The 25,140-nt window shown below is 51.2% G+C and overlaps 1 protein-coding gene across 2 annotated transcripts; it reads right to left on the bottom strand.

Moving 5' to 3' along the window:
• Positions 1–877: 877 nt before the first annotated feature.
• Positions 878–22,665, bottom strand: CLTB (clathrin light chain B). Of its 2 annotated transcripts, XM_042946037.1 has the most exons (6): positions 22,281–22,665; positions 16,945–16,991; positions 8,265–8,382; positions 7,913–8,024; positions 4,640–4,693; positions 878–1,368 (listed from the first exon to the last, which is right to left on the bottom strand). In XM_042946037.1, the coding sequence occupies exons 1-6, from the start codon at positions 22,465–22,467 to the stop codon at positions 1,197–1,199; spliced, it is 690 nt and encodes a 229-aa protein (XP_042801971.1). In that variant the 5' UTR covers positions 22,468–22,665; the 3' UTR covers positions 878–1,196. The 2 variants fall into 2 exon arrangements, with proteins under 2 accessions (XP_042801971.1, XP_042801961.1); XM_042946027.1 differs by lacking the exon at positions 4,640–4,693.
• Positions 22,666–25,140: the final 2,475 nt, after the last annotated feature.

The raw sequence follows: 25,140 nt of genomic DNA, 5'->3' as shown, positions 1-25,140 counted from the left end.
AGTAGGCCTTAATCCATTCTGATTGACATTGTTATGAAAGGAGAAATTTGGACAGAAAGACAATGCATAGATGATACGAAGATGAACTCAGGGCTGCAGTGATGCACCTACAAGTCAAAGAATACCTGAGGCTGCCAGAAGCTGGGAGGGAAGCCTGCACAGATCCTTCCCTAGTGCCTTCCGATGGACCATGGCCCTGCTGACACCTTGATTTTGGACTTTGGACATCCAGAATGGTGAGACAATAAATGTGTGTTCTAAGCCATATACTGCAGTACTTTGTAATGGCAACTCTAGGAAACTAATACAGTTGGTAGTTACTCAAATCTTTTTAAACATTGTGCAGGTCACAATGGCTTAAGCATAGCTTGTTTGCAACCTCGGCTGAAGAGGAAGAATGTATGGTCACTGATTATTTATCCCAGATCTACAGAGGGGCACAGCTGAAGGAGAGAGAGCAGTGAGCCTTCCCCATCTAGAGGGTACTGGCCAAACCCAAGAAAGGAGTCTGGCAGCAGCCACCTTCACCAGCCTCTCACCCAGGTTTAGAGGGAGCTACCACCGGGAACTTCTGGTCTTGCCTCTTCCCTCCCACTTGAAGCTTCTTACTTTCTGGGAGCCTTGGTGTCCATGGCTATATCAAGACAACAAGAGAATCCCTATCTCACAGGCTTGTTCAAGAATCAGCAAGGATCAAGGTTGCAAAAGCATTCCATTAGAGGTTGTCTTTCCTCCTGGAGAGGGAGGCAGCAGACATACAAGTTGGGACACCCACTTCCAGCTGGGAGGGGTTCTGGGGGAATAGCCTCACCTTGTCTCAAGGCCATGAAGCTGGGAAAGTTCTAAGCACAAACTGAGCCCTGACACCAGTTATGGCTTCCGGAGAAATGAGAATGATAATAAATAAGTGTAAAAAGAGTTAACAACACACCCTTTAAGCCAAGAAAAAAAAAATACGTCAGGAGGGACAGTCACAATTTTGTGGACTGAGAGGAGGTGTGAAGGGCTGGGCCACAGGGCTAGGAGGAAATGGGGTGAGAGGGGTGAGGGTTCCCTTCCCAGCCCCGGGAGATGGGGAGGAACGGAATAGGCTGTGTGTAGCAGCTGCTGGAGGTGCTGCCCCCGCTGGCTGAAGCAGCTGCTCCTCCTGTGCCCAGGCCCAGCCCATGCTTTGTGGCCATGCTTGTAACAGGCACCTAGCGGGACAGCGGCGTCTGCTTCAGGGACATGAGCACTGAGCGCAGGCGGGACACGTCTTTGCACTGCTTGCTGCTCTTGGGGTTGAAATCACACAGCTGAGCCACCTTCTCCCATTCTGTGCCTGGGGTCTCCTCCTTGGATTCCTTCACGAAAGCCTCCTCAGATGCCCTGCAGGTGGAGAAAAGACAGAGATTTCATTGCTGTCTGTCTTTCCCCTGAATCAGTGATGCTGTGCTCCCATTGAGTAAGCTGCTTTGCCCAGCCTACTCTTGGGTCCTCTGTCCAGAGTTAGCCCTGTGTCCTATGCTCTCAGGTCCCCAGAAGCAGCCTTGGCATCAAAGGAAGCCTACTTTGGTCCTGCCTCAGGGCCTTTGTACTTGGCTGTCACCTCTTCCTGGAATGCTTTCCCCTATACCTGCTCGTGGCTTGTAGCTTCTTTTCATTCAGGTCTGAGTACAGGCCTCACCTCCTCAGCAAGAGTTCCCAACTGGGGCGCCTGAGTGGCTCAGTCAGTTAAGCGTCTGACTCTTGATTTCAGCTCAGGTCATGATCTCCCGGTTCGTGAGTTGGAGCCCTGCATCAGGCTTTGTGCTGACAGTGCGGAGACTGCTTGGGATTCTTTCTCTCCCTGCCTCTCTGCCTCTCCCCTACTCACTCATTCTCTCTCAAAATAATAAAATAAAATAAAATTAAATTAAATTAAATTAAATATAAAAATATAAAATAAAATAAATAAAATAAAATAAAATAAAAAAATAATAAAAAAATAAAAGTTGTTGGGAATCCCAACAACTAAAGAACCTTGGAGGCACTAGTGTAGTACCTCAGCTATTTTAAACATTTCCAAAACCTTGACAGAGGTAGGACATTGACTAACCACCTTACTAACTGGTTCAGCATTGCCTCTATGTCCTATGGACCCAATAAGTATTCCCCCAGAAAAGCATTCTGGTCAAATACACATAGAAAATTTAGTTAAAGAGGATCTTAAAAGCGAGACTTTCAAAGCCTTGAACGTACTGATGTTTATCCTGAACCTCTAAGGTGGAGTATAAGATGCAGATAGAATCTACCACATTCCAAGCATATTTGACTATAGAGCTCTTTTTAGCCCAGAATGACTTATCTCCATGGAACCATAGCCTGGGGAATACTCCATTGGAGTCTTTGCTTTTGGTTGGAATCAAGTTAGGATGAAAACTGGTGGTTTTTTCATCAGAAGTTCTGGTGGACAGTTCTAGAAGCCACTGATTAAGGAACGTGGAGAAACAAAGTACAGTAAATACAGTGCAGTGGACAAAACCCAAATGTGGGAATCTAAGAAAAGAACAATAACTGATCTCCAGTGGAGAGGGCTGGGTCTATGTCTTATTTGGCAAGCAAGGGTCCCTGGAAATCCCCATTCCCCTCATGGCCCCTTCTGTATCTCAAGCAGGATCAGTTCTGCACATGTCAGGCAGGGAGCTCTTAGGTGATGCCTACAGGCTGTGCCAAGAATGAGCTGGCCCTGGATTAGGTGACGTGGCCCCTCCCTAGTGATCTTCCTTTCCGTCCATGTACTCATTTCCTTACCTATAAAGTGAGAATCAGCCTCCACCTTGCTGATCTGTCTCACTGGCCTGAGAATCTAACAAAGTGGTGAGTGTGTGCAGACTTGGAGAAAGGCTATATGAGGTTGGATGACCAGTGGGGCTGAGGCGTGCTGTCTTAGGAGCTGTCCCTTCTAGGTCAAGAGGCTCTCCTCTAACCTTGCTGTTCAAAGTGTGGTGCATGGTCCAGCAGCATTGGCATCACCATGGGCCTTGTTAGAAATGCAGAATCAGGGGCGCCTGGGTGGCTCAGTCGGTTAAGCGTCCGACTTCGGCTCAGGTCACGATCTCGCGGTCCGTGAGTTCGAGCCCCGCATCGGGCTCTGTGCTGACAGCTCAGAGCCTGGAGCCTGTTTCCGATTCTGTGTCTCCCTCTCTCTGACCCTCCCCCGTTCATGCTCTGTCTCTCTCTGTCTCAAAAATAAATAAACGTTAAAAAAAAAAATTTAAAAAAAAGAAATGCAGAATCATGGCCTCACCTCAGTCCTACTGAATTGGAATCTCCCTCCAACAGATCCCTCAATGATTCATAGGCACAGAAAAGTCTGAGAAACACTGATCTAGACTCTTCCTCTCTTCAGGAGCCCCCTGGGCGCTATTTCCTCAAGCGCAAAAAGAACACTCAACCACTTGTATATTCCCCAGCACCCATGCCCCTGTCATCCCACTCTTCTGTTTGAAACCTATGGATCCTGCTTTTAGGATCAAGTCCCAGCTTATACATCTGGCACAACAGGCATTTTGCAACTAGCCCCAAGCTGACCTCCCGTCCTCAGCTCCCACCCATCCATCCCCACAGCCCCAGCACTCCACTCATGGAGGCTGCCCTTGTCCTCTTCTAGCACATCCCTTCCTTCTCATACTGAAGGTCCCGCATCTCTGAAGCCGCTCCCCCAGCAGACGGTGGCTCCTGGAGCTCAATGTGCCCTTCCATACCGCCCTTATGACAACACCCTCCTGACCATGAGCAACTTGGGGGGACAGGCTGTGCCTTATTCCTGTTTGAACAGAGACTGGCACTGGGCGAGTCCCAGTAAAAACTGGCTGAAAAACAGGTTGTTTCTCAGGTGGGTCCTGTGCTCTGTGAGAGAAGCGTTAGCCCAGACAGCATCAGAGGCCTGCCGAGGGTGAACCCAGAATGAGGAACAGCAAATACTGGCACACACGCACGTGGCAGACATCACACATTCATCACTGCTTTTCCTTTAGCTTCAACATCCCCAACACATCTTCCAGACTGTCACTACCAATCATTTGGGGGTGACATGAGAGGAAGCCTCTGCCATCTCAGGTCTAGATTAATCACAGTCCTAACTAGACTCCAAAGGGGAACATGTGAGAGGGGCCCTGGGTGGTCTAGGCAGGGTCTTGTCGCCAAACTTGGGCCGAAGTTTTGAGGAGGAGCAGTGCACTTGGGGGCAGGAGGAGAGAATGGGAGTGTTCCTGGGAGCATCTCTTCTTTATGCTTCTGACAGTCCAAGTTTGGTTCAACAGAAGACTCCACCCCACCTCCCAGCCCTAAGAGGCCTCTCAAAGGGAGGGAGTTTGACTGTTTGCATTTGCCCCTCCCACCATTTGCCTGTCCCCGCTGCGATGGCCCGTGCATTCTTTCTCTGCTTAGATTTAGCAAAGCTGCCTCCAGGCAGAATAGATGCTCAATAAACATTTGCCGCAGGGATAGAGGAGAAGGTCTGTGCCTGCACTAGCCCTGGAGTGCCACCTGCTCTGGTCATTGCCACCCCCACCTCATTTATACCCCACAAGCAGGAGACTCAAGAAACCGTGGCAGCCCCACAAGGGGTCCCTCGCCCTCTCCCAGTCCCTGACAGAGGAGCGAAGAAGACACGTACACATAGCCGATGATATCAGCATCTGGCTGCTGGTAGAATGCTTTGTCAGCGATCCTTGAGAGAGAAGGGTTAGGTGGGGGAAGACAAATGGCAAGACAGACAGGCAGAGGGTTAAAGAGAAAGGGAGACAGCGTTAGTACCTCCAGTTGGAGCGTGTTAGGAAGCACAGTTCTGTAACGCTTGGCAACTATCCACAACCCGGAGAGGAGAGCAGGGATCCTCCACCGGCCTGAGTGCCTCTTCTAAAACTGTGCCGATCGTATTACTTGTCCTGTTCACAAATCTTCGATGGCTCCTCACTACCCCATCTATCCAGCCCTGTTATTGGAGGCCCTTCACCCGTGACCCCTCCTTCCTGTCTTCCCTCCTACCACTCCCTGACTCCCTGGTGCCTGAGACACAACATCCTTTCTTTCATACTATGCTGTTCCCTGATCTAGAATACCCTCTCCCAATGCTGCCCTCTTTTCCCTAATGAACTTGTAGTCATCCTCCCAAGCCCAGGTCCTCAGACACAGAGGTCTCTCCCCCACCCACAGCCCTTGCTTCCATGGCCTTCTTGCAGAGAGCTGTACTGTTGAGTTCACCTGCACATGTGTGCTTGTCTCCTCTGAGCTCTTCCAGGATACCGACGGGGTCCTCAGCTCTGTTTCCCCAGGGCCCAACCCAGAGCCTGGCGTGCAGCAGCTTCTTGAACAGAAGTGCGGCAGCTTCCCAGAGCCAGCCTTTCCTTTCTGGGCAGGCCAAGTACCTTGAAGGACACAGCCTCAAAGGCAGAGCTGCTGGCCAGAGTCTCAGAAGTGGTCTGAGACCATGTCCATGCAGGTGCTCTCTGGTGGGCATCCACTGCCTGCCTGCCCAGCATCCATCCGCCCCTTCCAGGAAGGGCCCCTGATTGTCTTTTGCAGGATCAGGCTGGCCCCACTTCAGTCCCTGTGGTTTGGGTGAGACTGACCCCATGCACACTATCGCTGGACTATCAGGGTCCTTCCCCCGGCACAGTCACTGGGCCTGGAATGGGCACAGGACCCACACCAAACCAATGAGGGTCAGGTTGAGGATTTCAGCTGAGCTATTGGGAGCAAGATGCTATTTTCACTGAAGTTGCCAAGAGAATGGCAGAAGCCTGGAGCTTCTGGTGGCCATCTTTCTGCCCCATCCCGGGACAAGAGGGGAATGCCGCATGGAGAGACAGTAAAAGTGAGCACCAGTCCACTTTGTCTGAGCCCCTGAGCCTAGTGTACCTGGAGTCCCACCCCAGCCTTTTCGGTTACACGAGCCACTAACTTCCTTTTATTCTTCAGCCTCTCTGGGTTGAAGTGTTGCCATTTCTACAGGCAGTAAAATCCTCTACCCAGGTTGGTTCTTCACTCCCAGCCAGGCCTGTGCTCCCTGTGACGCTAACTGCTGGGCCCCGGACAGTCTGGCTCCCATGCCAGGGTCCTGGGACCTCTTCTGCTGACTGCAGAACTTGCTTCTCTCTGTTGTGGTAAGATGACAGTTCAACAGTGTACCACCTCTGAAGGACTCTGAACTCCACAGGCAGCTGAGGAAGCAGCCCTGAAGGTTTCTGCTTCTACTTCCTCTATGTTCTTGCCACTAAATCGCCATCCTCAAGACAGTTCCCATCCCATAACTTGTCTCACTATCCCCATGGCTGGCTTCATGTCCCCACAGCCCCCTCCTGTCTCCATAAATCCTCTCATGTCCCCACAGCCCCCTCGTGTCTTCACAGCCCCCTTGTGTCCCCACAGCCCCCTCATGTCCCCACAGTCCCCTCAGGTCCTCACAGCCCCCTCATGTCCCCACAGCCCCCTCAAGTCCCCACAGTCCCCTCGTGTTCCCACAGCCCCCTCATGTCCTCACAGCCCCCTCATGTCCCCACAGTCCCCTCGTGTCCCCACAGCCCCGTATACCCACGGTCCCCTTGTGTCCCCACAGTCCCTGCATGTCCCCACAGTCCCCTCGTGTCCCCACAGTCCCCTCAGGTCCTCACAGCCCCCTCGTGTCCTCACAGCCCCCTCGTGTCCCCACAGTCCCCTCATGTCCCCACAGCCCCCTCGTGTACCCACGGTCCCCTTGTGTCCCCACGGTCCCTGCATGTCCCCACAGTCCCCTCGTGTCCCCATGGTCCCCGCATGTCCCCACAGTCCCCTTGTATCCCCACAGTCCCCTCGTGTCCCCACAGCCCCCTCATATCCCCACAGTCCCCTCATGTACCCACAGTCCCCTCATGTACCCATAGTCCCCTCGTGTCCTCACAGACCCGTGTCCCCACAGTCCCTTCATGTCTCCACAGTCCCCTCATGTCCCCACAATCCCTTCATGTCCCCACAGTCCCCTCATGTCCCCACAGCCCCCTCATGTACCCACGGTCCCCTTGTGTCCCCATGGTCCCCGCATGTCCCCACGGTCCCCTCATGTCCCCACGGTCCCCGCATGTCCCCACAGTCCCCTCGTGTCCCCACAGTCCCCTCATGTCCCCACAGCCCCCTCGTGTACCCACGGTCCCCTTGTGTCCCCACGGTCCCTGCATGTCCCCACAGTCCCCTCGTGTCCCCATGGTCCCCGCATGTCCCCACAGTCCCCTTGTATCCCCACAGTCCCCTCGTGTCCCCACAGCCCCCTCATATCCCCACAGTCCCCTCATGTACCCACAGTCCCCTCATGTACCCATAGTCCCCTCGTGTCCTCACAGACCCGTGTCCCCACAGTCCCTTCATGTCCCCACAGTCCCCTCGTGTCCCCATGGTCCCCGCATGTCCCCACAGTCCCCTTGTATCCCCACAGTCCCCTCATGTCCCCACAGCCCCCTCGTGTACCCACGGTCCCCTTGTGTCCCCACGGTCCCTGCATGTCCCCACAGTCCCCTTGTATCCCCACAGTCCCCTCATGTCCCCACAGCCCCCTCGTGTCCCCACAGTCCCCTCGTGTCCCCATGGTCCCCGCATGTCCCCACAGTCCCCTTGTATCCCCACAGTCCCCTCGTGTCCCCACAGCCCCCTCATATCCCCACAGTCCCCTCATGTACCCACAGTCCCCTCATGTACCCATAGTCCCCTCGTGTCCTCACAGACCCGTGTCCCCACAGTCCCTTCATGTCTCCACAGTCCCCTCATGTCCCCACAATCCCTTCATGTCCCCATAGTCCCCTCATGTCCCCACAGCCCCCTTATGTCCCCACAGTCCCCTCATGTCCCTATAGTCCCCTCAGATCCCCACGGCCTCCTCAAATTTCTATAGCTGCCCTCATGTGCCCATAGCTCCTCTCACCGGTTGTTGATCTTGTTCTTCTCGACTTGTTCACTCTGGCGCTGGTTCCACTCCTCCAGGTCCTTTTTGGCTTTCTCCCGCCACTCCTGTTCTGTCACCTTGGAGGCAGCATCTGTGATCCCAACAGGAGAATAAGTGGCAGCTTTCTTGTAAGAATGTGAGAGCACAGCTGCCCTGGCTGCTTCTCCCCTTGGCCCTTGGCAGGCAGCCTCAGGGCCCAACCTCACCCAATACCCATATTAAGGCAGTGCAGGGGGAAGGGGGTCCTCTATCCTAAGGATTCCCCACCCCCCACCATATCCCAAACAGTCAACCCAGCTGGAGCTGCTCCGAACCTCAGCCTGGCCCTTACCCAGTTCCTGCAGCCGTTTCCTCTGCTCCTCTCTCCACTTGCGGATGCTCTCAGGTTCCTGAGTCAGTCTGTCAGCCTGGGCAATCGCCGCATAGCCGTCTGCTGGACCGTTAGCCTCCTAGGGCACAAATACACAGCAGCGTGCACAGCTCGTGCACCTGCCCCTTTGTCTCTGCTGCCTCACTGCCAAGACACCCCCTGCATCTGGATTTCCCAGCAGTCCCCAACAATCTCCCTCCTGCTGCCTCTGGTGACTATGACTAGACCCTGCCTCTATACTTGCTGTGCCCTTTGCCAGCAATCTTCCCACTGGGGGACCCAGGGAAAGTTACTCAGCCTCCCTGTGCCTCACTTTCCTCATCATGAAGAAGGCTCAGTAAGACTATCCACCTTAACACTGATGTAAGGTTGAAATCAGTTTTAAAATGTAAAGGATTTGGAGGAACCTAGGTGGCTCAATCGGTTGAGTGTCCAACTCTTGATTTCGGCTCAGGTCGTGATCTCATGGTTCGTGAGATCAAGCCCTGCATCAGGCTCTAAGAAAACAGTGTGGAGCCTGCTTGGGATTCTCTCTCTCCCTCTCTTTCTGCCCCTCCCCTGCGTTTGCCCTCTCTTTCTCTCTCTCTCTAATCAGTAAATATTTTAAGAATATATAGTAAAAAAATGGAAAAGATTTTGAACACTTCTTGGCACAGCGAGTCCCTTGTGTTACTATTATTAAAGTCTCTCTCTATTACAATCTTATTCACCCACTAGCACTTACACAGTCTGAAAAAAGTCTCACTTTATGTTTGCTTGTCCATTGTCTGCCTTCTCCATCAGAATGTCACCTTCGTGACAGTAGGGTCCTTGCCTAGCCTGCTCATCACCCTGTCCTCTGTGCCCAGCACAGTGCCTGACACACAGAAGATACTCAATTAGCATCTGCTAAGTGAACAGGCAGCGCTGAGATAGGCAGGATGGCCATGGCTAAGACTGCACAGTGGTATAAGCCTTGCTGGGCCTGTTTTTTCATCTGAAACTGAGAACAATAATAAAACTACTTCTAAGAGCTGTTGTGAGCATTTGACGTGACAGTATTTGTAAGACATTTAGAAGAGTGCCTGGGAGCGCCTGGGTGGCTCAGTCAGTTGAGTGCCTGACTCTTGATCTCAGTTCAGGTCATGATCTCATGGTTTTGTGAGTTCGAGCCCTGCATTGGGCTCTGCGCACTGACTGTGCCGAGCCTGCTTGGGATTCCCCCGCTCTTCTTCTCTCTCTGCCCCTCCCTCACTTGCACTCTCTCTGTCTCTCTCAAAATAAATAAATAAACTTAAAAGAAGAAGAAGAAGAAGAGTGCCTGGCATGGGGTGATGGCTCAATGAATGGTAGAATTATCATAATTATCATAATTATTCATTCTCATTTTATAGGGGAGGAAATTGAGGCCAGGAAAGATGGCATGCTGTAGTGGCAGGCATCCAGGCTTCTGACTCCCAGGCCAGGGCTCTGCCCACTTCCCTGTGCTGCCTGCCTGAGCTAGGGACTCCCAAGTGCTGGGGCTGAGAGCTCAGCCCAGCAAGGATGTGGTTCCCCTCTGGTCTCGCAAAGCCAGAAACCTTTTCCAGTCCAGCCCCATCTCCTGCCTCCTCCTCTGGCACTCTGCTGGTCCTACACATTCCAGTCTGCACACACCCCACACAGTCCTGCAGCCCCGCCTCTGTCTCCTGCTTTAGCTGCAATTGTCTCCCCTCCCTTCTCCAGCTGATGAAATCTTGTTCCATCCCACGAGTTTCCAGCTCTGAAGTCACCAGCTCTGGGATATCCACCCCCTTGGCAGATTTCACACCCCTTCTTCTCTGTGCTCTATCACGGCCTTCACCTTCTGCACAAGAGTCTCCCCGCTGAACCAGGAGGTCCTGGTGGGCAAAGCTGGACCTTATTTATAGCCTCTGGTTCCCTGTTCCATCCTTCCATCGCTCCCTGTGCTCTTCCTTCAAGCACTCATCAAAACTGTCAGGAACTTTGGTGTTTAATGTCTTCTCCCCACAAGACAGTGTCTGGGGCGCCCTCTGTCCAGGAGTGCTCCCCACTGTCCTTGGCACACATCAGTGCTCAATAAGCAGTGGCTGCATGGATAAATATCCCTGGAGCCTGATGTGCCCAGATCAGAGGAAGTGCTGGGTAAACGCTTGCCCAAAGGGGTGTGGGCAGCCAGGGTGAAGGAGCACACAGCGGGGAACAGGAGGGCTGCAGTCTCCAGCTGTCTGGGGGGAGAGGGAAGGGCAGGCCCAGAGCAGGGTATGTAGCCTGGCACCTCCCTGGGCTCAGGCCCAGCCTTGGGTGGGACAGTTGGAACACTGCCCTATTCCTCTTTCCAGCACAGCATTACACTTCAATTTAGACAGTCTCTCACCACACCCAAGGGCCCTAATCTGGAGAACACAAGTTGATCACTAATGCTGAGTGAGCCCCACCCTGCCCCCTTTGGAAAAAGACTGTCCTGAGGCCAGGCCGCCAGGCCTCCTGCCCAATCTTACAGAATGTCCCATCTGCAGACAACTGCAGTTACTTTTGTGTATATGTGTTTATTCAGGTGCCGGGTTTCATGGTCCTCATGGCACTACTTGCCATCTGAAATGATTTGTTTGTTTACGTGTTTACAATCTGTCTCCCACCTGCCCCAATCAAGTAAGTGAGTCCCAAGCCTACCTCTGTAGAGTACCTAAAACAGGGAAGGCCCGCTGCAGGATTTCTAGAACATTCATTGAATGAATTATCATATGCTTGGGCTTGGGGACAGGGATGAATAAGACAACCCATTCCCTTAGGGAGTCTGGCATGGAGAGTCCCTCACAAATGAGGACCATGGCTGGGCTATGCACTATAACACAGGTCAGGTAAAGAGAGGGGTCAAGAGAGGACACAGCCATTTTAGCCTGGGGGTATAGCAGGATGGGAAGAGACATGGAAAGGTCATTTCAGACCAGAGCCAACAGCGTTGAGGACCTTGTGGGGCCAGTGCCTTTGGGAAACTCTGGGTACATTGATGCTGCCAGGCATGGGAGGAGAAAGGGTGGGGGGTGTGGGCTGGAGAAGGGTCTCTTGAGCAGGAATTGTGTAACAGTGGTGTCCTTCAGGCCCACCATCTCCATAAAACCTGCCCTAAAATTAAGATTCCCAGGTTATAGTGCTTTAAAACTTACAGAGAAATCACAATTAAACAGTTCTCTTTGATCTTTACAACACTACACGATGGATTTTATGATCGGTGTTTTACAGGTAGAGAAATTCTAGCTCTAGAGTCCCAAGGTCACCCAGCTGGGAACTGGTGGAGCTGAGATTCCAACTGAATTCCTGGGTGTGTGTGAACTTACTGGCCACATAGCAGCAGGGACCAAAGTCACTTCTGTGTCACGTGATTTGTGACACGCTTACTCGGTCTCTCAGATAAGTCTACTTGCCCAAGATTAGAGACTACGCCCACTCCTCCAAGTGACCCCCCCCCCCTGGCCCATCCCCCATCTCTCTCACACCCACACACCTGTCTGCGGCAGGCCCCAGGCTCCGGGCAAGGCCCACACAGACTGCCTCACCCTCTGTACTTTGCACACACTTTCCTATCAGCCAAGACCACCACATGCCCCCGGGCAGCCTGGAAACCCACCTCCAGCATCCCCTCTCTATTGTACTCCCTGATTCAGTGCAGCACCTGGCCTGGTTCAAGTCCCAGCTTTTCACAGCTGTCTAACTAGAGCAAGCTATTAAACCTCTCGATGCATCCTCCTCTTGGTCTGTAAAATGGGAATAATGACAGAACCTACATCATAGGGGTGTCGGGAGGATGAAATGAGCTTACATGTAAAGCTCTTGGGTGATGCCTGACACACTGTTAAGAACTCAAATTCCTTGCTTTTTTTTTTTTAATTTTTAAAAATTATTTTTTGAGGGGCGCCTGGGTGGCTTGGTCGGTTAAGCGTCCGACTTCGGCTCAGGTCACGATCTCACAGTCCGTGAGTTTGAGCCCCGCGTCGGGCTCTGTGCTGACAGCTCAGAGCCTGGAGCCTGTTTCGGATTCTGTGTCTCCCTCTCTCTCTGCCCCTCCCCTGTTCATGCTCTGTCTCTCTCTGTCTCAAAAATAAATAAACGTTAAAAAAAAATTAAAAAAAAAATATTTTTTGAGAGAGAGACAGAGACAGAGAGTGAGCAGGAGAGGGGCAGAGAGAGAGGGAGACACAGAATCCAAAGCGAGCTCCAGGTTCTGAGCTGTCAGCACAGAGCCTGATGGAGGCCCAAACTCAGGAACCTTGAGATCATGATCTGAACCAAAGTCAGACGCTTAACCGACTGAGCCACCCAGGTGCCCCTTGGATTCCTAGCTCTTCATACCACCCCTGTATCTGAGCCTTACCATCCTGCACTAGCATCACTCCTCTCTGGATCTCTGTCCTCCATTACAAGCAAGCTTCTTTGAAGAGGACAACAGCTGGTCGATTTGCCTTTACAAACGTCACCCCGAAGGGCACCTGGGTGGCTCAGTCGGTTAAACATCCGACCCTCGATCTTGCCTCGGGTCATGATCTCATGGTTCACAGGTCCAAGCCCCGCATTGGGCTCTGCATTCACAGCGTGGAGCCTGTTTGGGATTCTCTCTCTCTCCTTCCTTCTCTGCCCCTCCTCTGCTCGCATGCACACACACACTCTCTCTCAAAATAAATAAACTTTCTTAAAAATATAAATAGATAATGAATGGGAGTGGCGACATCCCACTCGGAGTGTGAAGCAGGGCCCACATGGGATAACTGCCGTGGGCCCCTTGTAACCTGGAGAGGATGTGCATGTGTGGGGGCCAGCAGGGCTGTGTGGCTCACTGCTGGGGCCAAACAGGCCCTGTGCATGCCGGCCCATGTTGCACCATGTCCAGGAAGAGCACCACAGTGCTGCCAGCACACTGAGTCCTGGGAAGTTGTTTACCGGCTCCTCTTCTCTGGCTGCTCTGTGGACTTATTTTCCCAACCCCTGCCAGTGAGCAGCGAGGTTGGGGGCCACAGCAGGGCTCCTCTTTAACCACTTGAGTGTCCCAGAGAGGAAATCAGGTCAGCTGCAGGCTGGCAGCTCAGGTGGGCTTCCCAGTGGCTGCAGGAATGCTCTGAGCACCCCCAAGCTCAACAGAGAAGGGGGCAAGAATGGCCAGGACCAAAAAGCAGGAAGCCATAGTCAGGGCCAGGCTTATCTTGGTCCAGTTGCCCAGCACCCCTCTCCTGAGAGACCTCTCTGCTGGACATCATTATGAGAGCCTCCCCGGGTCAGGCTGGCCGAGGATGTGCTGTGACTCTGGAGATAGTCAGGAGGATGAAGCATATCCGTCTTTGGGATTGTCCATCTAAAGCTAAGCTAAGCTGAGCCATTGATTCCTCTAAGTAGCTCAAAGGGGGATGATGGCAGTGAATGGGGGGAGAGAGAGTTTGTGCAGGAGGGGGGAGTCCTGCAGGGACCTTCTATCCTGTCCCTGGCGGTGCTAGATGGAACTGGAATAGGTGTGGGCAGACTTATCCTTACGCCTTGAAGACCAGGTTTATAGCTGGACCCCCTTGTGGTCTGGAGGCTGCCAGGAAAGAATAAGAAATGTAGTAAGAAAGCTCTGCCCAGGACACTTGACAGTGTTGGGCATGTACAAGCAAGGCTTCCCCCTGTCCTCCTTCCACAGCACAAACCAGACCCTGGTCTATGCTCAATCCTCAAAAAGTCTGCATGGGCTTTCTACCTAAGATTCGGGGGCTGCAGCCAGCCAGTTCCAGCACAAGGGGGTGGGACAAAGGGCACCAGATCAGGGGCAGGAGATCTAGGAGAACAGTTTTGCCACTAGGTTCCTGAGTGACTCATCTCATCCATGACCCCTCCCCTCTCCGTAATTGTTCTAGAATGGCATGGAGTGAAATGATTTACACATAAACACACCTGGATTATTAGCAGTGAGAATAAGAGTTCCCATTGAGACAGGGAAGGAGCCCCGGGGTTCCCTATGGGGAATAGAAAGTAAGTCTGGGGGGCCAGGAAAGGAGAAGACCTCAAGATCTTAACCTATAGAAAGGGAAAATTATCTTTTTTTTTATTTAATTTAATTTTCTTTCAATGTTTATTTACTTTTGAGAGACAGAGCATGAGTGGGGGAGGGGCAGAGTGAGAGGGAGACACAGAATCTGAAGCAGGCTCCAGGCTCTGAGCTGTCAGCACAGAGCCCAATGCAGGGCTCGAACCCACAAACTGTGAGATCATGACCTGAGCCAAAGTCAGACGCTTAACTGAATGACCCACACAGGTGCCCCTAAGCATTGGCATTTCTTTATTAAAAAAAAAAAAAAATTTTAATGTTTATTTATTTTTGAAGGAGAGAGACAGACAGAGTGTGAGTGGGGGAGGGGCAGAGAGAGAGGGAGACACAGAATCTGAAGCAGGCTCCAGGCTCTGAGCTGTCAGCACAGAGCCTGTCTCGGGGCTCGAACTCATGGACTGCAAGATCATGACCTGAGCCAAAGTCAGACGCTTAACTGACTGAGCCACCCAGGCACCCCGAAAGGGAAAATTATCTTGCTCATAGTGTTCTAAGTATTTCTGTGGTCCTAAGTATATCTCCAGCTCCAGGTCCACTTTAGGACACAGACCTTTTGGGTCAAGTGAAGTCCTTTTGAGTGTGCCCAGGACAGGGGCCGCCTGAACTCTATGACCTACCAAACTGTACAGGAATAAATGCTGCTTACTTGGAGCTCTCAGGCCGGAAGGGACACAAAGTTCCTAAAGTCCTAGAGCCTGACTTTTCTAGCTCGCCGATAGTTGAGTAATTTTCCAGAAATGGGACTTGGCTAGGTTCCTTGTGTAAGGTACCAGCCCATCCCTCTTACATAAGAAAGTATTGTTTATTCCCCACTGAGGATTTGGGAGGCTAGCTCTTCAATAGGGTGGGGCTCAGGAGATCCTGAAGCTGCAGCCCCAGGGGTCAAGGCTCTTTGACCCAGCCAGTGAGAATTAAGCCTCATCCAGCAAAGACTTTACCTCAACTAAGCATGGGTGGGGAGGGACTGTTGCAACTGTGGGGGTCCTGGGGATGCCATTTGTGGTCCAAGTTCTCCCAGTCTACGGACTCTTAAACCGATTTGTGTACAAATGAGGGGAGGCAGTAGGCAAGTACAGAGGGCAGTCTAACTAGAAAAAGGTGGTGTGTGAGTGTGTGTGTGTGTGTGTGTGTGTGTTATAAGACTACTATGAGGAATTTTAAAACAATCCAGTGAAAGTGAAAGCCTTTTTCTTATCTCACGCCCAACCTTGGGACTAACCACTGTTAAGCATTGTTAACAGTTGGTACACATCCTTTCAGATATTCTGTGCAAACAGATTTCTACAATAAAAACCTGGACCATACTGTGCATATTATTCTGCAACGGGCTTTTCCACTTAATATATTGTGGGCCTCTTTTCATGTCAATACAGAAAGCTCTGATTGCTCTTTTAAACAACAGCACGGTTTTCCAGTTTACCTACTCAGTCCTTTGATGCTGGACACTCAGGTTGTTTCCAGTTTGTTTTTTTGTTTTTTTGTTTTTTTTTTTAACTTTTATTTGAGTGTAGTTGACATACAATGTTACATTAGTTTCAGGTGTACAATTTAGGAATTCAACTTACGTATATGTTATGCTATGCTCACCATATAGTTTGTCTGCTCTTATAAAGAGTCCTGCAGGGGCACCTGGGTAGCTCAGTCAGTTAAGCATCCGACTTTGGCTCAGGTCATGATCTCACAGTTCGTGGGTTCAAACCCCATGTCAGGCTCTGTGTTGGATTCTGTGTCTTCCTCTTTCTCTGCCCCTCCCTCACTCATGCTCTGTCTCTGTCTCTGTTCTCTGTCTTTCTCTCTCAAAAAATAAATAAACATTAAAAAAAATAAATAATCGTGCAAACATCTGGGAGTATGGGAGTCCTTGTCCAATTCTTTCCTTAGGAAAAATTTTTTTTAATTTTTTTAATGTTTATTTATTTTTTGAGAGAGAGAGAGGCAGAGTGTGAGCGGGAGAGGAGCAGAGAGACAGGGAGACACAGAATCTGAAACAGGCTCCAGGGTCTGAGCCGTCAGCACAGAGCCCGACATGGGGCTCGAACCCACAGACCGTGAGATCATGACCTGAGCCGAAGTCAGATGCTTAACTGACTGAGCCACCCAGGCACCCCTCCTTAGGGAAAATTCTAAGAAGTAGAATCAGTGGATCAAAGATCTGCCCACTTAAAATGCTCAGACATGTTAGAGATGGTCAGTTCAACCTCCCATCCATGGTACACATGTGTGCAGGGCCCAGTGTACATCTGTGCCACTGTGGGCCACTTTATCTCTCTCTCCCTGATGGACATCACCATGGGCAACCTGAGGCCACGCACCATCAATCCCTGTCTCTAGTGGTTCTTATTCTTCACTCCCTTCCCCTACACAATGGGAAGGGGGGAAGGGAGGGAGGAAGGAAGGAAGGAAGGAAGGAAGGAAGGAAGGAAGGAAGAAAGAAAACATGTCAAAACCCTCATCTATATTCCCCATCCCAATGCATCAGACATAATGACCAGAATAACTTGCAGCCTTAATCCTTCTGATGATGGGACCATAAGTTTTTGAGACCCAGGCTGTTGGTCCCTACCACGACTAACACAGAATCTTGCTTACCTGAAACACATCTCCGTTGATGGTGGTCCCCATGTCCTCAGAACCAGCTAGAAAGAGAACAAAGAAATGGCATTATTCATAGCTCAGCTTAAAGCAAGCACAGAATGGTTCTACATTAGCTCCCTGAGCCATCCTCTGCCTATGCCCATGTGTGTGTTAACACCCCCTCCCCACGTAGACATACTGGATGCATAAATAAGTTGGGCTCCATCCATGACTCTTCACAAATCCTTCTCACAGCCGTTATCACATTTGATTGTCACCACAACTTTGTGATGACGTTATCAACCCATTTTACAGATACTCAAACTGAGGCCCAGAGAGGCTTATGATTGCCAAGAGCCACCCAGCCAGTAATAGCCCCTCACCTACCTGAGATGACTTCACCCTCGGCCATGGCTAGGAATGGCCTGATTGCCTGTGGAGCCTGTGCCTGGTGAGGAGATAGAGGTGCTGTAGGCTCAGGGCGGTGTCTGTGAGAGCTAAGGAAGAGGGGCCCAGCGCGTCCCTGCCTGTCCCTGCGATGCCTTGAGCAACTGCTCCACCTGGAAGAGCAGGAACTGCAGCCCCCACCAGGCAGCACCTGGCCTATTTTTCCTCCTTCCGCTCCTCCCAAAAGGATTTTCTTTTGCCCTCAACAATGACTCCTCCTGGTCCCTTTCCCTGACAGCTGATTAGTCACAAATTCCTGTGGCTTTTGCTGCAACAGTGACCCTCAAATTTGCCCTCTGCCCTCTGCCCCCTGTCCGCTCTATCTGCCCTGTTAGTGGCAAACACCTAGAGGGCCATACTTGTGTCCTTTCTCCTCCCCACTGTCTTCTCCAGAAGTGGGCACAGTAAGAGTTCAGAGACGTGTGTTAAATAAACATGAATAAAACATATCAGAAAAAGAATGGATGGCTTTTGTCCACTCACAGGCCTCCCTGACTCCAGTGTCACACTCTCCCAACCCTCTTTCAAACCATCTGCCAGGGTTGATGTTTTGTAAAGCATACACTTACCTATGTCACTCTTCTGATTAAAAATATAATAAAAACAAACCAGAAAAAATATCCACCTCTCATGAACTGCAGTGGCCTGTAGGGCCTGCTCCTGCCTTTGGGACTGTTCCCTCTGCCTGGAAGGGCTTCCTACCCATAGCCACACAGGCTGTTCCCTTATCTCTCTTCAGCCTCTGCCCAAATGTTGTCTTATTAGAGGCCTTCCCTGACCACCCCGGACATTTACCCCTCTGGCACCGCTCCCTCCTTCCCCTGCAGTATTTCTCTACTTACCCCTCAGCCTGATAGGCTTTTTTGTGCATGTGCCTATTATGTACCTTCCCCACTTGAATGGACCCTCATGAGGGCAGGGACTTTGTTTTGTCCACTGCTGGGACCCAGCATCTAACACAGTGTGTGGCGGGGCGTCTGGGTGACTCGGTCGGTTAAGCGTCCAACTTCAGCTCAGGTCATGATCTCGCGGGTTTGTGAGTTCAAGCCCCGCATCAGGCTCTGTGCTGACAGCTCGGAGTCTGAAGCTTGCTTCAGAATCTATGCCTCCCTCTCTCTCTGCCCCTCTCCCGCTCAGGCTCTGTCTCTGTCTCAAAAATAAATAAACACTAAAAAAATAATAATAAATAAAAATAAATAAAATAAAATAAAACTGTGCCTGGCACATACTAGAGGCTCAATAAATATTTGTTGAATGAGTACGTCAAACCTCAGACCATAGTACGTGAGAATCTCTACACTCTGGCCCTGCCCACTTACTTCCCTGCCTCACTTCCCACCAGTCCCTCTCACGAAACCTATTCTGGTTTCCTCCTTCTCCAAACACAGCAGTCTGCACCCCATGCCTTTCTTCCTGCTTCTCTCTCTAAAGAATGCTCTCTGGAGCCATTCTCCAAGGCCCAGCTCACAAGTCACCTCCTTTGGGAAGCCCTCTATCACTTCCCCTACTTCCCTAGACACTGATGGAAGGTTCCAGCTCTGGGATATCGCAGAATATTGTATAGCATCCCCCACACTCTTATGCAGTTATTTGTGACCTTCCAAGGGTCATGCACTCCCTTCTCAAGCCAGTCTCTGTATCGTGTTCAGCTCCTAAGGGTTCCTGCACAGAATGGGTGAACAGTTGAGCAGCGAGTGCCAGCTAAATGGAAGGTGAATTGCTCTTTTGGGCCCACTGCTACCTGCAAGGTCTGCCTAAGGCATCTCAGAAACTGTGATGCCTCCTGCCAAAGAGCCACAGGAGGCCACACCAGCTTCCCACAGACAGACAAGTACCCCTTTACCAGCCAGCTAGAGCTGTAAGCAGGAACCACAGTGATTTCAGCCTGGGGACTGAAGGGAGGGATACTTAATCTTATGGAAATAATCCCTGGTTGATATACATTATAATTGACTATTTTCAAACAGTGATTGCTTCTGACCAACTATGTCAGCTGTCATTCCTACCCATTCAGCTAGGGCTTCTCCTATGTAGGTGGCCTCATCCCTCAGTCAGCAGGGAGCTGATGGAGTTTTAGTGGCAGCATCTTCTGTGTAGGGGCTTCTCCTGGGACATCTCCTCTACCAGGGCCTAATGCTATCAGGGCACATTCATGATTATGTCAGTCTGTACACTTGGCCTTTCTGGAGGCCCCACCCCACTCTGACCAGACCAGTCTCAGGTCCCTGGTCCACAGTCCTTGTGCCTACCTTGGCCTTTCAAAAGTCTCTGCCTCAGTTTCTCAGTCCCCTGACTGCTCCTCTGGAGACGAAATTTCAGGCTCTTCGAGAATCCACACACACCCACACACAGAATTGAGTATCTGTTCCCATAATGCTTTCTGATTATTGCACATTTATAATCATATGTCCATAGTCAGAGGCCTGCAGACTAGAAGCGCAGCAGATATGAGTCCCACAGATAACCCTGTGGGTGTTGCTTCCCTCAGATTCCTGACCCCTTTTGGAACAAGGGCAGACAGGGTCCAGAACATTCCTGGGAGCTTACTGAGGCCCAGCAGGGGAAACAGGCTTGCCAGGAACTGACTGGGCAAGTCAGGGGCAGAGCCAGGCCAGGGCTCAGAAATCTGGGTGTGAAAATGTAAACCTTCTGGGGCCCTACCCAAGGCTGATGAATGGAAACAAAGTGTCCATTGCTCAGGCTGGCCACAGATCCAGCCCCAGAGGAGAGGCTCAATGTGGCTGAGGCGCAGGCCTATATCGGATACCTCTTTCCCCAGGGGTAACAGGGAGTCCAACGGCAGGGCAGTCAGCACAGTGGCAACATCTAAGAGAACAGCCACAGAAGTGTTGATTGGTGGCAGCTCCGGAAGCCAGCTTCCTCCAGCTCCCAACAGGCCAAGGCACTTTTTCTCCATCCTATCCTGGCTTCTGGCACTATCGCTGGTTAGGAAAGATTACTTGCTCAGCACCATCTAGGCCTAGGAAGGTCAGATCAACTCCATGCTGTCTGGCCACCTACTGAGCCATCATCCCATATTACCTCCCTGATCTTCAGGTCCCACTTAGGAGGGCAGCTGAACATTTGCAGCTTCAGCAAGTATGAGTCTGGAAGGCCTTCAGAGGGCCATGTCTCTGCTTTTCTCCCTGCTACCTCCAGTCTGGGGTCAAACTGTACCCCACTCCTGCCACAAAGGGAACCTCTCATCCAGGCTGTAAGCCCCTGGAGCCCCACTGTCCTGGGATAGGCCACAACCTGCTCAACTCCCAGACGCCTCTGGCTGTCCTTAGCCTAGTTTCTACCTGCCCTTCTCTCTCAGAGGGTTCTGATAACAGCTCTTCTCAGCAGGGCCTCCCGCAGGCCAAGCCAGATTGAAAAAACTGGTGGTTTCAAGGAGGAGGTGTGGACTAATGAATACTGGTGCATGACTATAGGCAGGCATTTCCTAGGAGTTCCCTGGAATGTGTGAGCATCCATGATGAGGTGCTAGGAGCTGCTGTTTGAGAAGACTCCACTCTTGGCCTGGCTGGGTCACAAAGCCACCCCTCCATCCCATTACCTCCTAGGGTGACGGCCACATCATTTGAAAGAGTGTGGGGCCCAAAGTTGGGAGGGTTAGGATCAAGTCTTAGATCTGTCACTCATGGCTGTGAGACTTTGGGCAAGACACTCAGGCTCTCTGGGCCTCCAGTTTCTTAGATGTTACAAAAGGCTTGTTTCATTTCTTTTATCAATGGGGTACTGAGATGCTTCAAGCTCCTACAGCCACAGAAACTGTCCTATTCATTTCTATATCCCCAGTGGTCCTGGCACACAGTAGGCACTCAGTAAAGGTTGAATAAAAACAAATATGACGATAAGGAACATTTTTTTTTTTAATTATGTAAGCTACCACTGATTCCAACAGGCCCATAAACCCCAACCAAAATGAAAACATTAACAAGAAGCACAGGCTGTTTTGGAGGCACCCATGAAGGTATCTACTTTTTAGCTAAATATTTTAAGAAACTGTTCTTTCCAGCCAGAACCAGAACAGGAGTATCATTGATAAACACGCTATCAAAGGGACCAGACCCTGGACCCTGATTCCAAAGCTAACCACAGTAGCCCTGGACCACCATGGAAAACCATTAATAGACAGTTAGAAACCCCCAGGAGGCTAGCACCACATCTGACTGAAGCCCTTTGTGCCCCTACCCCCACCTTGGTGTCTAACTCAGAGCCAGGCATATGGAAGACAGTGTGGTCAGGTGGAGAGGGCTTAGAGTCTGACAGAAACAGGTTTAAATCCTCACTGCCACTTACTAGTTGTTTCAGTGGTGTACCTTTTGAGCCTCAGTTTTGCCATCTCTGAAATGGGTTTAATAATGCATAGGAAATGACTAAATGTAAGTAAAGTGGCTAACCCAGTGGCTGCAGGATGGCAGGTGGTCCCCAGGAGAGGTTTGTGAGTTCTTGGTGCACTGAGCGTCCTCTGCTTTTGCCAGCTGTAGGCAAGAGCTAGGACTGAGGAGCTGGGAGGTCTGTGGTTCTGCGCACACCTGCAGGGCTTAGCTGGGAGTCTGGGACAACCAGCCAAGGGGGGAGGTTCAGAAGGGACTCTCAGGGCCAGGTTATGTTGGATTCCAGAGCCAGGCAGTGGTGGAGCTGGCCCTGGGATGAAATGTCATGACAAATTCCTGTCCGTGGAGCTACCAGGTCCACAGCCGCCAGGCAGGGCCTCAGAATCCAATAAGATTCCTCCCCATATCTACCAGGTCCCTCTCAGCCCTAGGCCTGCTCCTGGCTGGCCACAGCAGGCCCTTTTCTCTCCACCGCAGGGCCCGGGGGCCGGGTCTGCGCGGCCAGGTACCCGGGTGCGAGCCCCAGGCGCCCCCAGTTCCCAGGCCCCTGTACTGACTCACCCCCACTCGCAGGTCCCAGCTGGGAGAGGGCCGCATGGCTGCCGGCAGGTGCCCCGAAGCCCTCGTCATTCTCTATGCCCGCGATCTCACTCTCCTGCTGGGCCAGGAAGGCAGCCGCCGGGTCCTCCTCCGCCGCCTCGGGCGCCCCGCTCTCCGACGACGAGAAGAAGCCAAAGTCATCAGCCATTTTCCCCGCGTCTCTGCTGAAGCGTCCGCCTGGCGCTCGGCTCTGCCCGGCGCGTGCCCGGCGCTGCGCCCGGCGGCCGCGACACTGTCACCCGAGCCGCCCGGGAGCCGGCCTCGGCTGGGACTGGCTCGGCGCGGCGCGGCGGCCCCGCACTTCCTCTCCGCCACCGGGCCCGGCTCGCCTGTCACTGCAGCTGCAGGCGGGAGGAGCCGGGACGGGAATGCGGTGATGTCACCGGCCGTGGGAGGGGGCCCGCAGCGCGGCCGGAGGTCGCCTCGCAGCGGCCACAGGAGGGCGGCAGCAGGACGGTGGCGCAGCCCCAGGGGCCAGGAGGCCCCGGCAGCGCCCCCGCTCCCGGCTGGCATTGCTCTTTGCGGGGACACCAGGACGAGGCACAGGACAGGCCCGGCCGGTCTAGAAGCAAGCGGACCGGGCAAAGCGGCCGGGGTATGAACAGCTCCGACCGCCAGAGTTTGCATCGCCCGGCTGGGCCCCTACTTAGGGACCTGGCCCCTTAAATGTTCTTCAGTATGAACTGGTCTGAGAAAGACCTATTTATCCATCTCAGGCAGGCAACCCCGGCCTGGGGAGTACCGGGGCGGGGGGCGGGTGGGTAGTGGCTGCGCAGACCTTCCTCCTGAGTCATTCTGCGGATTCTTCACCTAAACTGGGCAGATATTATGAATCCCATTATTATGAGAGTCCCCCTCTATAAGAGGAGGAAAAGGAGGCTTGGAGAGGTAGACCCTACGTCCCACCGCTTCTTGCATCCTTCCTGCAAGTCCAGAGCATTCCCCACTAAGCCTTGTTGCTAAAGTACATATCTTATGCATCTCTCTTCATTTAAGGCGGCTTCAGCTCAGACTGCCAGAGTTTGGATGACCTGACTGGGCCTCTACTTTACAGGCTGGGTCCCTTAAATGTCCCTTAAGTGTGAAACTGACTAAGAACGGCAGACCTAATTTATCCAGGCGTCCTGCCACTTGTCCAACCCTCCACCCTCAATAAACAGTCTCTGCCTCCTCCCTGCCAGCACTTGGCCAAGCACCAGGGCACCAAAATGTGGCAGAAAAAGCCAGCTTTGGCCAGGGAGAGATTACAGTCTATGAGACCAATAGATGATAAATGGCCCATCACAGCATCACATGTGAGGTGCTCTGACATTTAAACATTAAACATATAAACACCTTTAAAACTCTCCCTGGGAGACTCAGAGAACCACCATCAGATTTGGACATTGGGATTTTTCTCTTTCTGATTTGACACTTGAAAGTCAACTATGAACTGGAAAAGAGAAAGAAAAGATGCGCCCTAAACTGTGAGTAGTGGTTCCCTAATGGGTGGCGAGTAGAAGCAGAGTTAGGGTGAAGGGGAATTTCTCTCTCGCTCAGTAATATTTCGATGTAGGCCTCAATCGTATAATGAGAATATAGTTGTTTATAAGGAGTGTAAAAAAGAAAAAAACTTAAGTTCCTGCACAACCCAATCCAAGCACACTACTCCGCCGTCATATGTCTCTTATTCCCCTAACCTCAGGCTCAGGTGCTGTGAAGACCTAGAAAGTTTGCTAGTTTAACAAACCAGCCATAAATGTCCACTGTAGGTTTTGTGGCTAGAGAAGAGCTATGAACATTGTGTTCATTGTGACCTCAGCAGGCTATTCTTCTTTGATTCCTAGAGACCTCAGTCAGTAATGTAGGCAACACTACATAGCATATTCATGTGCAAAATCCAATGCAGAGCTTCCTCCTTCCTTCTTGACCCTCCTAATTTAGCCGCCAGCAGCCTTTAGCTCCATGCTTACAGTTATACAAGTTACTGGTCTAGATTATTCTGCAACAGAATGATCTTGTACCTTACTCTTCCTTGTTCTACATTAATATTAAAAATCATTATTTTTAAGACTTTTTTCCCTTTCCTTCTTAAAAAAAACGTTTACGTATTTTGAGAGCGGGGAGGAGGGGCAGAGAGAGAGGGAGAGAGAGAATCCCAAGCAGCCTACGCACCCCGGGGCTCGGTCCCATGAACTGTGAGATCATGACCTGAGCTGAAAACAGACGCTTAACCTACTGAGCCAAACAAGCATCCCAAAAATCATTACTAAAGTCATATTTTGAACCATGTAGCATTTTTATGTGCTGGAGCTTCCCGGTACCTTGATGCCCCCATGCACATCTTTGTAGACTTTTTAAGACAACCCTACTTTTCTAATTCTCCACTCAATTGTGAAACTCAATAAAAGTCAAAAGAAATCAATAAGGTTGAGTAAACATATGAGGCAATCTCACAGAATCTAAATTTCAATTTATGAAGTCTAAAGTGGAGAAATTCTTAAAACTTTTTTTAAGAGAAATTTTCAAGTAAACATAAGAATAGATCAAGAATCACATCCTCTGCTGACTGAGCCAGCCAGGTACCCCGATTTTAATTTTTTAAGGAACTGCCATAATGGTTTCCATAGCAGTTGCAGCATTTTACATTCCCACGAATAATTTCTTTTTTGTTTTGTTTGGATTGGTTGGTTTGACTTTCAAGGCTTTTTTCCCCCCTTTTTCCAACTTTTTATTTTGACATAATTTCAGACTTACAGAAAGTTGTAAATAATTCCCACCTGCCTCTCATCGAGATTCCCCAAATGATAACATTTCATCACATTGCCTTCATCCTTTTTGC

The sequence above is a fragment of the Panthera leo genome, chromosome A1, assembly GCF_018350215.1.
Source record: "Panthera leo isolate Ple1 chromosome A1, P.leo_Ple1_pat1.1, whole genome shotgun sequence".
Classification (NCBI taxonomy): Eukaryota; Metazoa; Chordata; class Mammalia; order Carnivora; family Felidae; genus Panthera; species Panthera leo.
Note: the sequence above shows the minus strand (reverse complement) of the source record. Positions and strands in the feature narration are given on the sequence as shown.

Bases quoted from the DNA above. Each gene is read 5' to 3' on its own strand.
- CLTB (XM_042946037.1), bottom strand. From the start codon at position 22,467: ATGGCTGATGACTTTGGCTTCTTCTCGTCGTCGGAGAGCGGGGCGCCC. The intron at 4,694-7,912 runs GTGAGAGGAGCT...TTCTCTCTCAAG, and splicing joins AAGAACAAGATCAACAACCG to GATCGCTGACAAAGCATTCT. The intron at 1,369-4,639 runs GTACGTGTCTTC...CTCCACCTGCAG, and splicing joins GCTGATATCATCGGCTATGT to GGCATCTGAGGAGGCTTTCG.